Genomic DNA, 14,607 nt, shown 5'->3' with positions numbered 1-14,607 from the left:
AGCATGTAGTTCCTCGATACCAGCCAAACCAAAAACCGCTAGTAGCAGTTCATGAATAATCTTCGTGTTGCCTCTTTAAAAAAGTCATTCTGCTTGAATTGGAGTTACTGCTAATTAAAATTTGTATTGAGATTAAAATGAGTTATTTCGTGCAATCCTGGACACCAGATAATACATAGAAAGCTTGAGGATGTACATGAAATTATTTCATTTGATTAGTTCTCCAATTTACGCTGTGTACTTGTGCTCTTTGTGGTTCTCTGCCTGATATGACCCATGGCATTCTTTAAAAATGAATTAATTGTACGTGAACACACTCTCACACAGTTCTCTGTTTTATTGATTATCCTCACACACTTTTTTATATCATTCTCTGACTGATGAATTTGGTACATTGATCCAGATAAAAGGACGACATATATAACTTTCATCTAAGTAAGAGGTTAGAATAAGATATCTTATAGATACCAAAAATTCAGATGAAAAAGTTGCAAGTGATATAAGTCATATAACATAACATAAGGTGAAGGGAAATCCACATAACTGTCCTGGTAGAATTGGTGGTAACGAAACACACGTGATTAAAATTTCCTGGACTATGTTTGAGTAAGTTAGACTTTATAAAGACAACATGGTTGCAACAACTTTTTTAGGTTGGCACTGTTGCTCGGGCAACAGCGTTGCCTATTTGCTGTAATCATTTGTGGCAGCAACAACAGCATACACCTTGAATGTGATGTAGTCCCCCACACAGGTTCCACATTTGGACTCTTCTTTGATGGAGAGTTGGTACTACTGCGCCATGTTTGACACACAGGCTGATAATATTTTCATCTTGCCATCCATGAGTCTTCTGATACTTATCTGGATCTAAGGTATAACAGTCTAAACAGCTACTTTTCTCCAGCCACCTCCTGCCTACTCCTTCCCAAGCAAGTTGAGAGATTAAACATCTTCTGGATCCTGGAGCTGCCCCAAGGTCACCTCTCCTTGAGAGATCCTTAAATATCTCTCCTGGGAGACAACTGAAGGCATCCTGACCCAATACCCAAATCACCTCAACTGGATCCTTTTGATGCAGAGAAGCAGCAACTTTTTCTTGAGCTCATTCTAGATGCCAGACCACCTTGCCCTATCTCTAAGGGTCAGGCCAGCCACCTTTCAGAGAAACTTCATTTTCAGTGCCCACACTCAGAATGACATATTTCCGGTCACTCTCCAAACTTGTGACCATTCTTAAAAGCTGGAACATAGACTGACTAGGAAATTGTTAGCTTTGCCTTTAGGCTCAGCTCTCTCTTCACCACATGAGGCTGGTAAAGCATTTGTATCACTTGATGTTGCCCCAATCCCTCTTTCAATTTTCCGCCCCACTCTACCCCCACTTGTGAATAAGATCCCAAGATACAGAAACTTTCCCCTTCCAAATCAAACCTTTCCAACTAAAGGTCATGACCTCTAACTTTGACGTGCTAATTCTTATACTGGCAGCGTCAGATTTGGTTGCAAACTGCACTAGTGCATACTAGACTTCTCTGGTTGATAATGCCAATAGGACCACATTGTTTCAGAAAAATACAGATGTATTTATAAGCAGCCCAACTTGAAACCCTCCCACCCTTGGTTGCGCCAAAAAATTCTGTCAATAAAGGTTATTGACTGGACCAGTTATGAAGAACAGCCATGTAGGAGTTAACATCCACCTTTAAGGAGTCCAATTTACAGACAACAACGTGACTCTACTTATACATGGACCAAATGACACATAACAAAGGGCTTGATGCCTCATACTTCTGGAGCACCTCCCACAGAACACAAGAACAACACATTACTCCTCCAGAATCTAAAGTTTGACTATCTACCAGACTCTTCTCACACCCTATACTTAACCAGGGAGACTAAGAAGTGTGATCCCCCAGTAGCTGGAACCCATCCTCTGGTCCCCCTTTTAAAAAGAGGAACAGTCTACCAGTCCAGAGGCACTATTTCCAACTTCCTCATAATGTCCCACAGGCATGTCAACCAAGACAGCCCAACAACATTCAGGAAGTTTAGAACTTATCTCATCCATCTTTGGGGCCCTGTCATCCAAAAGTTGTTTTACTATCTCAACAACTTCCACCCAAAACTCCCAGGCCTATGATTTCCATTATTTCCATTATTCCAAATGCCACAAGGCATTTCATTCAAGCTGAGAGGATCTTCAGAGGTATTCCTTGAATTAAAACCCCAGTTGACTGGACAGCACTCCAACCCTACTGTAAATATTGTTGGCAAAGCATCACTTTTCTCCCTTGATGTGTCTGACAGTTTTCCAGAATCTCTTCAAGCCTTACTGATAGCGATGTGCCATAGCCAAACTCCTTCCACACCTAAGTTTTTGCCTCTAAAACTGCCCCAGTCATGTCCTGCTTTGCCCATTGGTGCTTTTCAGGTGCCTCTGTGATCCCACAAGCTAACATGGCTCTGTAGGCCTCATATTTCAACCTGGCGGCTCCCCTCATTTCAAGCTCCATAAACCATCAAGCGTCCTGAATAAGAACCAACCACCTTAGAGCAGTTTAGAGCAGTATTAGCAATGAAGTCCCCAAACACACACCCTCCCTCTGAATGTCGGAGAAGCTCTGCCAGAGATTTGAGCTAAACTGGGGCTTCTTCAAAGGCTTCCAACAAACCCTCACATGGTGCCTGTTCCAGCTTCCTCCCCCACCACCTGATCCAACTGACCACCAGGTGGTGATCAGTTGACAGTTCAGCTCCTCATCATTCAAGTTCAAAGAGATTTAATTGTTTTGACAATATTGATTTTACCAGCACAAAATACAAGAGCATTAAATACAGCTAATACAACATTTTAAAAAATTGCATTCAAAACACATATTGATCATTTTTTTGGTGTTTTGGTGATTGCAATGCTTTTTGGACTTCCTGTGGACTCCTGACATCCATATGTAACTGGCTATGACTCATTCTGTTTTTGTTTTTTTAAAAAACAAAGAAAAAATTCTCTGGCAGTTGATTTCAGTTCAAAGGTATGTTTGATCTACCAATATAAGGCCGTGTAGAAATGATTGAAATGACACCACCTGTGAAGTACAATTATCTTTATTGGAATATTACAACGCAGATAGTAAAAAGTTCCTGACAGTGATCTTTATATCTTAATGTAGAGAAAGTGCTCTGTCTGTTAACACACCTGTACATGTCAGTGGTGGCAGAAGTTTTAACATAATTTAGAAAAGCTGAGTGATACCACATTGTTCATTTGGTACAAACAACAAGTCTTGCATTTAGAATGTTTCTTGAGAAGTACTCACTTCAGAAAACTGTTAATATAATTAGAATTAATACAATTAGATTAGTTGTTATTTGTGCATTTATGTAAAAGCAATTTTGCTGTTGTAGTTTGTTATGGTGGAACATAATTTTGAACTAATATGTATACAATTCTAGTTGTATACATTTCCATTATATATTTATCAGTAGATTATCTGTTGATTGTTTGTTCTGTCCATTGACAATATCCTATAAGCTGTATCTGAATAAACTGATACATTTAAGTAATAATTTCCTATTACTTGACTTTCCCTTTGTTTGGTATAATGCAGTCCAAAGATGCAAGTGTTAATCACCACAGTTTATGATCTTTGCGAAAAAGTCTACTACCGCACTTGCCACTCTTACTCTGTGTGACCACAAACTTTTTCACATGACAATCCTTTAGATGTTACAAATATGTTTTCTAATTGGTAAAGTATGGTGACTAAAGTTTGAGGGGAAAAATGTTCTGGAAAGTGGTGAAGTAGAATTTTACTGTAAGAGAAACAGACGACAGTCAGCTCAATATTATACTGGTATGTTATATTATTCTGAATAAACTGATGGAACCTTGTTCCAAACATTTTTATTGAGTTTGCAGCACTTCTGCATAACTAATCGGTTTTCATGATGAGAACATTAAATACGCTGATTCAATGACAGGAAAAATGTTGATAGCCTATGAAGAATTATTTGGCGTTCTGACTAGGTGCGCTAACTTTCCCCCACCTATATCGATTCTTCTGTTCTGTGCACTCATCTCATACTCCCACTCTCACTCATTTTCGTCAATCAACACTCTCGTCCTTATTCGCTGCAGGACTTCCCTCCTCCTCCTCCCGCCTCCTCCTCCTCATCTCCCCTGAGCCTCAAAATCGCGATGCATGGTGTTCATGCTTCTTTACTCCGTTTTCCTCCAGGATGGGATTCTTCAGATATCTTTCCTCTGTTAAAAATGGGCTCATCCTCTTTGCAGCCCCATGTATTCTTCTTCCACTGCCTCTAGTGATCGGGACATCGGTATGTTGCAACAGAATCTGAGTAAAAAAAATACCGGATAAAACTTTGCCAAAAATTGATAGAATGAAACTGATGTCTAGCCCGTTACCGGCAGTCGTTAAGGCTACTATTTGGCATATTACTTAATTACTTACTTGTACATAGAGATTTGACGCATGCATTAACTAAATTTAGCAAACTTTTAACTGGTCATAGACATTTTTCTTTCAGTTGCCCTCTGAACTAATAGGGCTGTTTTGCACTTGTTTCTCTGTTGCACCTGTTCCCACCGGCAAGTGAGATGTCCACTGTTGCCGGGGGCTGGTGCACTCTTAAGTCTTCTTATTTTAACTCTTTGCTGTTAACATGAATTGTCATGACCAGCGTGGGAACACATTATCAAAGGGCTCTGTCCACATTGTTAACTTCTACATGTTGTACAGAGACATACAGTTATGATAGGCATTGGCTGCAATGCAGAAAAGCCTTAAGCATGATTACAAATTACAGGTTGGTCTAACATGAACTGAAGTACTTGTCTACAAAGCAAAAGAACATGTCTCTTTTAAGAGAAAGAGAAAATGATTGAAAATGTCAGTACATTATTATAAATTAAGGAAAGTGAGGTAATAAGTGTTCTGTAAACAAACGTACAAGAGGGTGGCCAGAAACAATAGACCAAACCTATCATCACCCTTTGAAACAACTAAACATCATTAAAAAATTATGTGACACTTTCTGATCTCAAGTATTTGTGGATTTTACTGTATTGAGTTGAGTGGATCTGGATTATTTTATTTATATTTCTAACAGGAGGCAGAATGTGCCTATGTAATCATCCTGATGGCAGTGTACTGGTGCACAGAGGTACTACCACTAGCTGTGACGGCACTCCTCCCTGCTCTCCTTTTCCCTTTGTTTGGAATAATGGAGTCCAAAGATGTAAGTGTTAACACCACAGTTTATGATCTTTGTGAAAAAGTCTACTACCACACCCTGCTTTGTGTGACCCTGCTTTTTTTAGGTGTGTATGCAGTACCTGAAGGACACAAACTTGTTGTTTGTGGGAGGGCTGATGGTTGCTGTGGCCGTGGAGCACTGGAATCTGCACAAGCGCATTGCTTTGAGGGTGCTACTTTTGGTTGGTGTCCGTCCAGCACTGTGAGTGGTTTGGTGATATACCAGTTATCATCCATTTGCTCAGCATATTTAATCAGCTATGAAGATAAAAACATCAATATACACTATAGATAAAAGCGCTATGTTCAACGTTTTTATTGCATCATAAAAGCGTGCTTTTACTGTCTTTGTCACTGTTGGTTATAAAACACACATAACATTCTTTTTTTCATTCTTGAAATATCCCTGACAGTCTGATGCTGGGTTTCATGGGTGTTACTGCGTTCTTATCCATGTGGATCAGTAACACGGCTACAACCGCCATGATGGTGCCTATTGTCCAAGCAGTGCTCGAGCAGCTCAACACCAGTGAGACAGAAGTACCTCAAATCCTCAGCTCAGATGAGGAGGTCCAGACATCAGAGACTGACAGCAAATGTCCTACACAGACAGAGAAACAGAATGAGGGACAGGGTGAGCCCTTGTCAACATTCAGTAAAATGTTGTATGCAAAGAAAAAAAAAGAAAATCTGCAAGATCGTGACTTTTTCTAGTTGGAAAACTGTAGTGCAAGTAACTCTTTCATTCTTCATTCCTCCCTCTTTGTTTAAAGGCCCAGTGGTGGTGACTTTCTTAGATGCCTCAGCAGAAGTTGCCAAGCACAAGGAGGCAGCAGAAAGACTGAGAATGTGTAAAGGGATGACCCTGTGTGTTTGTTATGCTGCCAGCATTGGTGGTACAGCCACACTGACAGGAACTGGCCCCAATCTGGTCTTAAATGGCCAGATGAACCAGTGAGTGTCTCCTTATCAATTACAAGTTGCATGTCTTTATTTACAATCTTGTTTTTAATACATTTTACTCTATTGTCATTTTTATTAGACTGTTTCCTGATAATGGGGACGTGATTAATTTTGCCTCCTGGTTTGGCTTCGCCTTCCCAAACATGATCATCATGCTCATACTAGCCTGGCTTTGGCTGCAGTTTGTCTACATGGGATTCAAGTGAGTCTGATGATGGCTAAAGCCTAATTCTTCTGGCAGAGACTTGAATCGGCATCAAAAAACTTTTTGCCGCATCAACAGTGTGATTGAATGTAGAGGTGACACAAAGATTTTGATTGCCATGTGATCCCTCTCTAGCTTTAAGAAGACCTGGGGCTGCGGGGCTGTGAAGACAGAGAAGGAGATTGCGGCCTATAATGTGATCGTTGAGCAATATCGTCTCCTGGGGTCCATGTCTTTTGGAGAAATAAGTGTCCTGAGTCTCTTTACTTTGTTGGTGCTCATGTGGTTCACAAGGGATCCAGGTTTCGTCGATGGCTGGGCAACAAATATCTTTAACTCCAAAGCAGAGTTTGTACTTTTTAAAACTTTTTAAATTCTGAATAAATTTTAACTTATATATGAATCAGTTTTATACAGGGTTTCTTTCATCCTCCCACCTCTTAGGTATGTGACAGATGCCACAGTGGCAATTTTTGTGGCTGTCCTTCTCTTCGTTCTGCCCTCTCAACCTCCACGTTTTTGTTCACGGAGGAATCGAAGTTTTGACGCAGGTGAGTCATCATTCTGAAAGAGTATAGGTCATATGTCGTTGTACAGTGTTGAGATTTAAACCTTCATGTATTTTATTTATTTGATTTGAAGCACCTCATCAGTCTTCTGGACGAACGCCACCTCTCCTCACCTGGAAAGTTGCCCAAAAGAAGTTACCATGGGGCATTGTGCTACTTCTCGGAGGAGGTTTTGCTCTGGCAAAGGGAAGTGAAGTAAGTGGCAAAAACAGTTAAATTCTGTTGTGTTGTGTTGTGTTGTGTTGTGTTATGTTGTGTTATGTTATGTTATGTTATGTTATGTTATGTTATGTTATGTTATGTTATGTTATGTTATGTTATGTTATGTTATGTTATGTTATGTTATGTTCAGGAATCAGGACTTTCAAAATGGATGGGAAATCAGATGACTCCCCTGCAAACTATCCCTCCCTGGGCAATTGCTATCATCTTATGTCTACTAATTGCTACCTTCACAGAGTGCACAAGTAATGTGGCCACTGCGACTCTCTTCCTACCTGTCTTAGCTTCAATGGTAAGAACAACTCTCACAAAAAGTTTCATGTGACTTATTGGGGGGGGATCTTGCATGGCAGCAGTGGTTCACTCAGATGAAGTGCGCCCTGGAGTAATGTCAACTGATTTCCCCTATTTAACCCTTCGCTAAGCCCCTCCCACAAATGGCTTCTGTCCAATGCTACGTTAGCAACCGTAACTATGCACAAGAGGCCAGTCAAGCTCTCGGCAGAAAGCAATAAGCCGACGTGGTGTGCATACGGATCTTGCAAGTCCGACAGTCGATATCCAAGAAGTTTGGAGGTTGGTGTTGAATTCTTTGCTTTTCCCATGCCCAAGACTTAACAAGAAAGATGCCGGGTGTGGATAAAGCAATGTGAAAGACCACATGAACAGTTGTATCCCTCCAATATCAATGAGGGCACCTACGTTTGTTCTAAGGTAAAGTCCTAGCTAACGTTAGCTAACCATAGCTTTGTGTGATAATGTTAAAAAAGACGTCTCTGTTGAGCCACTGTGTAATATTTAAGCAACATGAATACTAACCGATCGAGACAAGTTCTGACATACTGATATCTTTTAGCATTTTGTGAAGGGACGCCCTACAACTGACTTCCCAAATCCTGTGGCTGCTTTCGTCTTCTTCCTCAAGGAGGGAACATTTAATTATCATTAACATTAAATTTAAATTTAAAGAATATATATTGAGTTACCCTGCTGTAAAATAACATTGCTGTTCTTGTATGTGCTGTTTTTTTATTCGAAGTGTCAGCACATGTGGTGCCTGGCACTTACAATTGAGAGCGGTGTACATTTCCCTCTATTTTGAGTTCCTCTTCGTTTGAACTCCGACAACATTTAATCTGGTATTAAATTAACGTATCTTTCAGACGCATATTGGAGGCCTTTTTGTCTGCTTCTCTGTGACACCTCTGAAGAATTTTGCCAGAAAATGTCAGATAATTCCTGAGGAATATGAGTTAACAGTACCGGTAAAAACTCCATGTTTCTCGCTCTAGAAGGGAAAGCTTGACTGGCATAGCAACAGTAACCAAGGGGGGCGGGGCTTACGGAAGGGTCAATTGGGGTCTAGCACTGACACTACTCCCAGTGAAAGCCAGCCTATTTTTCCACGCTTGGCTGCCTATTTAGTTGGTCATTCAAACTGAATATGTTTGGTCCCCTACTATGGCCCCCTCCTCCCATTAATAACCTGCCAAACACACCAATTCAGCTCACTACCCTGTGCCACTGCCTGCCCTGCTGCTGCTGAAGAATGGCATTACTGTGACCACAAGCTGAGCACTAGAATGCAAAAGACGGGTTACAAAAGACAGTGGCAAGTAGGAGCCTCCAGTTTGATATTTTCTATGTGAAAAGCAATGGAAGCGCACAAGAGCATTTGCAAATAAAGACAGAAAGTTAAGAGAGGAACCAGTAAATATTAGATCAGATATCAGAAGTGTGGAGATTAAATTTTGGAGCAATATTAGCTTGTGGCATTTGATTTTGTGTGTCATCTGAATCTTTGATTTAAACAAAAATACAAAACACCAGCATCATGGTGACATGATGTAGCCTACTACCTACAGTTTAAAGTAACCTTACTATAAAGTTTAGTTTTCTTTTTTCACTCTGTTTATTTTGAGAACCATAAATTACTGTGCACTTGTTTAAGCTACTCTGCCGCAGGATATGTAATTCAGAAGCAAATTCCACACAATAATGTTCTCTGAAACATAGTAGTCTGCCATTATCGCTACACATGTGTGCTTTTCCTTTTTGGATAGCATGACTCAGCACTAGACTAGCAGGAATTACATCTTAATTACACCTACCTAATGAGAGTTTTCACTCTGGCAGACTTACACACATTTCACTCTGAGTTATGAGTCAGTGATTACAGTTGCAGAAAAGTTACCAGATGGAGGAGTTGAGGATTTTGTGATCAGGACTGTGTTAATCCCTGGTTTAGACTGTTGAAACCTAATGTGTGATTATTTCAGTCTCAGTCCATTGGAATGAATCCACTGTACGTCATGGTGCCTTGTACTCTGAGTGCCTCTTTTGCCTTCATGCTGCCGGTTGCCACCCCTCCAAATGCCATAGTCTTCTCCTATGGCTACCTCAAGGTTGTGGACATGGTAAGTATTGCAGTGGTTTGTTGTTTACTGTGTTACTTTTTTATTCTCATATATATCATATTACTTTAATAAACACACACACACAGGCCCATGGCAACAATAATAACAGAAGAGGAACAAAGAAAAGAAAATCTACAATGTCACAAATGCATATAAAGGCTGAGATGCCAATGGTTCCACATACCTGACTAGAACCTGACTGAGCTTAATGCAGGGTTCGTCAGTGTTGAAATTATGCTGCTTGCAGGGTCCAATAACCTACACATATATCAGCACATGAGATTGTGCAATACAGCATAATAGTAGATATGCCAGCACTAACACATATTTTGCTTGTGCTGTTCCATCGTAGCACCTGAAGCAGCAGCCTCATTTGATCATCATATTCAGCATTGAGTTTCTGCATACTAGTCTTTCTGTAGCACACAAATGTGCAGTATACATGGGGCATACAATATGCTTTTAAAAGTGCAAACTTTACTTGGACAGAGCACAGACTAAACTTATATATCAGCATATTAGCTTGTGCATACATTATACAACATTGTCTGTAAATGTCCCTATCACCAGTCAGGTGATCAGTTATATAATGTCCAAAGTATTTAACCTCATCACACACTCTAAGGACAATACCAGATCAAGATAAGTCAGGAAATAATAGTATATAACCCTCCTTACTCCTCACAATCATAATATCACTTTTCTGTGCACTGTCATTAAGGTCAAATCCTGAGCCATATTGAGAGCAAATCCTATATAATCTCATCTGGCACTGTTATACATTTAGGGTTGTCCATCCATTTTCTATACCTGAGTAATTATTTTCTTTTTTGTCAAAATCATATGTTAATGTTGAGCTGTGTAACCCAGGGGGCCGGAGCTTATCCCAGCTGCACAATTATTCAACATTTTGGGAAATGCAAAATACAGTGCATGGCTACGGTGCTGCTAATTAGATGAGAAGATAAATCACATTCTTAAAAGTCCACTGGGGAGGTTTTAATGGCTTCTAGTGGTGAAAATACTTTACGTAACAGGTTGTATACCCCCTACCTTGCCATTCCCCTCCTAGCATGAAAAAAGAAATTGCAGTGGCTGCTAAAAACACAGAAAACTTTTTCGTTTGTCTGTTCTGGATTACTGTAGAAACATCATTGTTTAATCGTTTAATCGTTGTTTAACAATGTAAATGACTCTTTGTAAGTTATGAAAAGTAGTATTTAGTTTCTGTCAACATTTCTGTTAGGCTGTCATTTTTTTTAAAAATGAAGCAGACCTTTGCTTTGCTATTTTAAATTGCACCACTTAACTGTTGCACTTGGACTGAAGGGCAATATGGTTCAGACAGTAACAGTTAAATCTCCAAACCTTCCAAATGAATGGTTCCACTTTGCAAAACCTGTAGGTTTGCAGGAGTTGACCATTTACCATCAACCTATATTAAATCAGTCCAAGCAGCCACCGAAACGGCCCTCAAAAACTTAAGCAACAAACTATTTAAAACAGGTGTACCCACTATGAGTCTGTTTCTGTGTCAGAAGTAATTTCCACCTCTTATTCTTTTAGCCACCACTCACAGCTTGCAGCTTTTAGCTTGCAATGCAGCTGGATTCATGAGATAATCCATCTTGCCATACTACAAGCTATGTAATGTCCACAAGACAAAATTTCAGACCAATCAGTTTCCTATACTGGCAGCTAAAGTCAGGTTTTAAGTATCAGCAAAGGCAGTTCCAGTTCAATGAGTGGCTATGCTTGTGGTGCATTTTAAGAAGGACACAAACCATCTGGCATCTCAGTATATGTGACGGTATCCGTCTGTGTTGCTGTCAGCCACTGCAGATGGGTAATTGTTGAATGCAGACGGACAAACATGCTATCATTCAAAAAGCTAACAGCACATAGAAGTAGGAGATGATGTTACCTGTTGATCAAATTCTGCTTCAAAACCAATGTTTATCCACTATAACTTCTGTCATTTCCAAAGCAGAGCTGAGGTTAAGCACCAACAACAGCACCAACATAACCAAGTGTAGCCTACAGCTCAGACTTTAAATAAGGGAACAACATTGATCTACTCAGAAATCAACAACTTCTTTTTTGAGAATGTTGATGTGGCACTAATCAGCTAAATTAACAAAGCACATATAACCTACCTGAACAACTCAACTAAACTTATTTTTATTTTCGTAGCAAGTGCAACACAAGCGCTTTACAGAACAAGACAAAACTCTGAATGCACTCTAAAGTACAGAAACAAATTGAAAATTTAACAAATTAACAACACTCAAAAAAGCAGTTTGCTGTTAGAAGTAAAATAATAACAAACTCACACACATACCCCAAGATCCCTGAGAAACTAAGCAGCTGGTTTAGTTTTACACAGCCAGGACAAAAACTGCATTGTTCCTCTTGAATCTGAGGTTCACGTCATGGGAAGACTCTCTTTCTCTGTACCCTGATATAGAACTTCTCAGGAAGGCAGAGAACTGTGGCCCGCTTTAAAAAAGTTTGCTATTTCACACATACATTACAATACAATAGACGTGGAGAGGAAATTATCCCAGATTATTCTGGATAAGAAGTTTCACGTTTTTTAGGATTAGTATTGCCTCCAAATTGAATGTAGCTTTCCATCTAAACACATATTTACAGTGTGTTTTTGCAGTAAATATGAAATTTAAATACTATTTAACCAACATTGCTCACCTGTACCTATAAAAAAGCAGAACAGATCTGTGAAAACCAAAAGAAAACAAAAACTCCATTTTATGACTGATTATGAGTGTCTGAGAGGCATATTCTGCTACCTCTGAACACAGCCAGGCCTGTTATGTCTCTGTTTACAACACTTATGATAAGCAAGCACATTTGTGGCTGTGACCTTGTATCTGCAGATCTACGTATATGACAGTGGTATCTCAAGAAGACAGAGTCAAAAAGCAAACAGTGGAAAATTCTGGCAAAGATCTAATCACACCACTGATAGCTCTCAGTAAATTCAACAGAGGAAGGCTTTGATGTACAGAAATCTTTGTTAATGACTTAAACTATATGAATTTCTGCCTTAAAATCACTGGATTGTCTTCTCCCTCACCAGGCTAAGACAGGAATAGTCATGAACATCATCGGCATCGTATGTATAACACTGTCCATTAACAGCTGGGGAAGGGCCATATTTCAACTGGACACCTTCCCTTCATGGGCCAACTACACAGGGGTGTGAGTCTGTTTTCACTGTATAGGAGAATACTTGTACACACCTGGCCTTCACCAACCACAAGACCTATGGTCAGATTGACAGCACAGGACCAAACAGCGAACTTCATGTGTTTAATTACCATCTCAAGTTTTGCTAGTGAGAGAAAGTGTTGATGAATTTGAAGATGGGTGGAGATAACATTTATTTCCTACACATATTGAAGTTAAACTCTGAAGAAGATTCCTTATGCCCAAAAAGATATGACAGAAGCCAAATACTGTCTGTGTTTATATATATAAATACAGAGAATCTTTCAGAGTCCTTAGCAGTTTAGTCTAGTGACATCACTCAAGCATCTCTTTATCAGAGTAATTCAGAGGGACTGGTGTTAATATGGTTTAAGTTTTGTTTAGTTTAATTTAGCATACATGTAGCATATATTAAGAGCAATAAGCCTTCTTGCAACTGAAATATTGGGGTACTTGTACTTAGGGACTTTTATTCATTTGTTACACTTGTCTGGGAGTTGTATTACTTATTAAGAGTTTACACTGAAAGTACATCATATTGCATATAAAGTAGTACAAATTTAATCCAATGTAAACAGATGCAACATTAAAATTCCACTAATATGTGAATACATTCATAATAATAATACAATTACACTGTGACAATGGCAGCTGCCTAATGATCACTTTTACTACTGATGTATTTTGCTCCAAAATTCTGTACAAGCATAACAACATACAAATAAATTTTGAATACTTTTTCCACAGCTGAATGTTATAAGCACTTATGTTTACATAGGGTTAAGGTAACAAAGATGGACCGTTAAGTTTGACATTTTTGTATCTAGAAATTAAAGGCAGCTGTGTATGTATATAAGATCCGATTACAAGTCTACAACTACCATTTCAAGAAAAGAAAGCACATGTAATCATACGGTCCAGTCATAGTGCCTTATATAAATACATACTCAAATGTATCTGTTTATGGACTATTCTCATATAGTGACCCATTAGAACAATGAATACTGCAATTAAGATGTATTTAAGAATCATTGTGTAAGTGATGTACATATTCTTTTGCACACATGAAATAAAAAAGATAAAAACAAGTTTTACTACAGTCAGTTTCTGTGTTTTGTGTCTTGTTGAACCCAATCAAGACACAATATGGTCAGTTGCTCTGGTTATGTACTCAGTGCTCTTAACTTCTATTCAAATATATAATCTCTGACTTTACAATCAGATGTTGACAGTTTCCAACAGTAACTGTGGACACGGTTTAAACAATGAGGAGTCTGTGACTAGTATTGTCCTTCATCATACGTAGTCATCAAAAACAAAATGATCTCACTTTCATCACATTTTATCTGCTCTTTCTCAACTTCACATAACTCATGGATGTGCTTTAAAGTGTTTTTGTGACATTACCTCTTGCTAACTGACCACTTGTCTTGTGCACAAATCTAATATAATCCTGTGAATGCAGTGTGGAATGCCACCACAATCCTGGACTGAAAGACACGTCTGCTGCTGGAGTTCTGTGTCATTGTCCTCTTACGAGACACTGCATGAGCCAAGGGTTAAGTCCGTGATACAGTCAGCATTGTCTTGCGTCATAAACATTATGAAAGATGACATTTTGCACGTCTGCATTTAAAGACCCCAGATACTTTTATTACAGCCTACCGGTTTCCAAATCATTATCTAACACCATGATGGGTCATATGTTTTGAAGACAGATCATC

At 39.2% G+C, this 14,607-nt stretch overlaps 1 protein-coding gene across 1 annotated transcript; it reads left to right on the top strand.

Annotated features, from left to right (window-relative positions):
- The first annotated feature begins 4,145 nt into the window (after positions 1-4,145).
- slc13a5b (solute carrier family 13 member 5b) lies at positions 4,146-13,914 on the top strand. The gene is made up of 12 exons (XM_072392228.1): positions 4,146-4,338; positions 5,131-5,259; positions 5,342-5,478; positions 5,690-5,910; positions 6,050-6,230; positions 6,319-6,441; positions 6,580-6,792; positions 6,889-6,995; positions 7,087-7,208; positions 7,366-7,527; positions 9,515-9,652; positions 12,753-13,914. The coding sequence occupies exons 1-12, from the start codon at positions 4,240-4,242 to the stop codon at positions 12,876-12,878; spliced, it is 1,758 nt and encodes a 585-aa protein (XP_072248329.1). The 5' UTR covers positions 4,146-4,239; the 3' UTR covers positions 12,879-13,914.
- Positions 13,915-14,607: the final 693 nt, after the last annotated feature.

This window comes from Leuresthes tenuis, unplaced genomic scaffold (assembly GCF_036924035.1).
Source record: "Leuresthes tenuis unplaced genomic scaffold, fLeuTen1.0.hap1 SCAF_9, whole genome shotgun sequence".
NCBI lineage: Eukaryota > Metazoa > Chordata > Actinopteri > Atheriniformes > Atherinopsidae > Leuresthes > Leuresthes tenuis.
This window is presented reverse-complemented; position numbering and strand designations above follow the sequence as displayed.

What these genes read in the sequence shown, in the direction of transcription:
- slc13a5b (XM_072392228.1), top strand. Translation starts at nt 4,240, where the DNA reads ATGGGATTCTTCAGATATCTTTCCTCTGTTAAAAATGGGCTCATCCTC. An exon ending in GAATAATGGAGTCCAAAGAT is followed by an intron (nt 5,260 to 5,341) that starts GTAAGTGTTAAC and finishes TGCTTTTTTTAG; the next exon opens with GTGTGTATGCAGTACCTGAA. An exon ending in ACCTCAAGGTTGTGGACATG is followed by an intron (nt 9,653 to 12,752) that starts GTAAGTATTGCA and finishes CTCCCTCACCAG; the next exon opens with GCTAAGACAGGAATAGTCAT.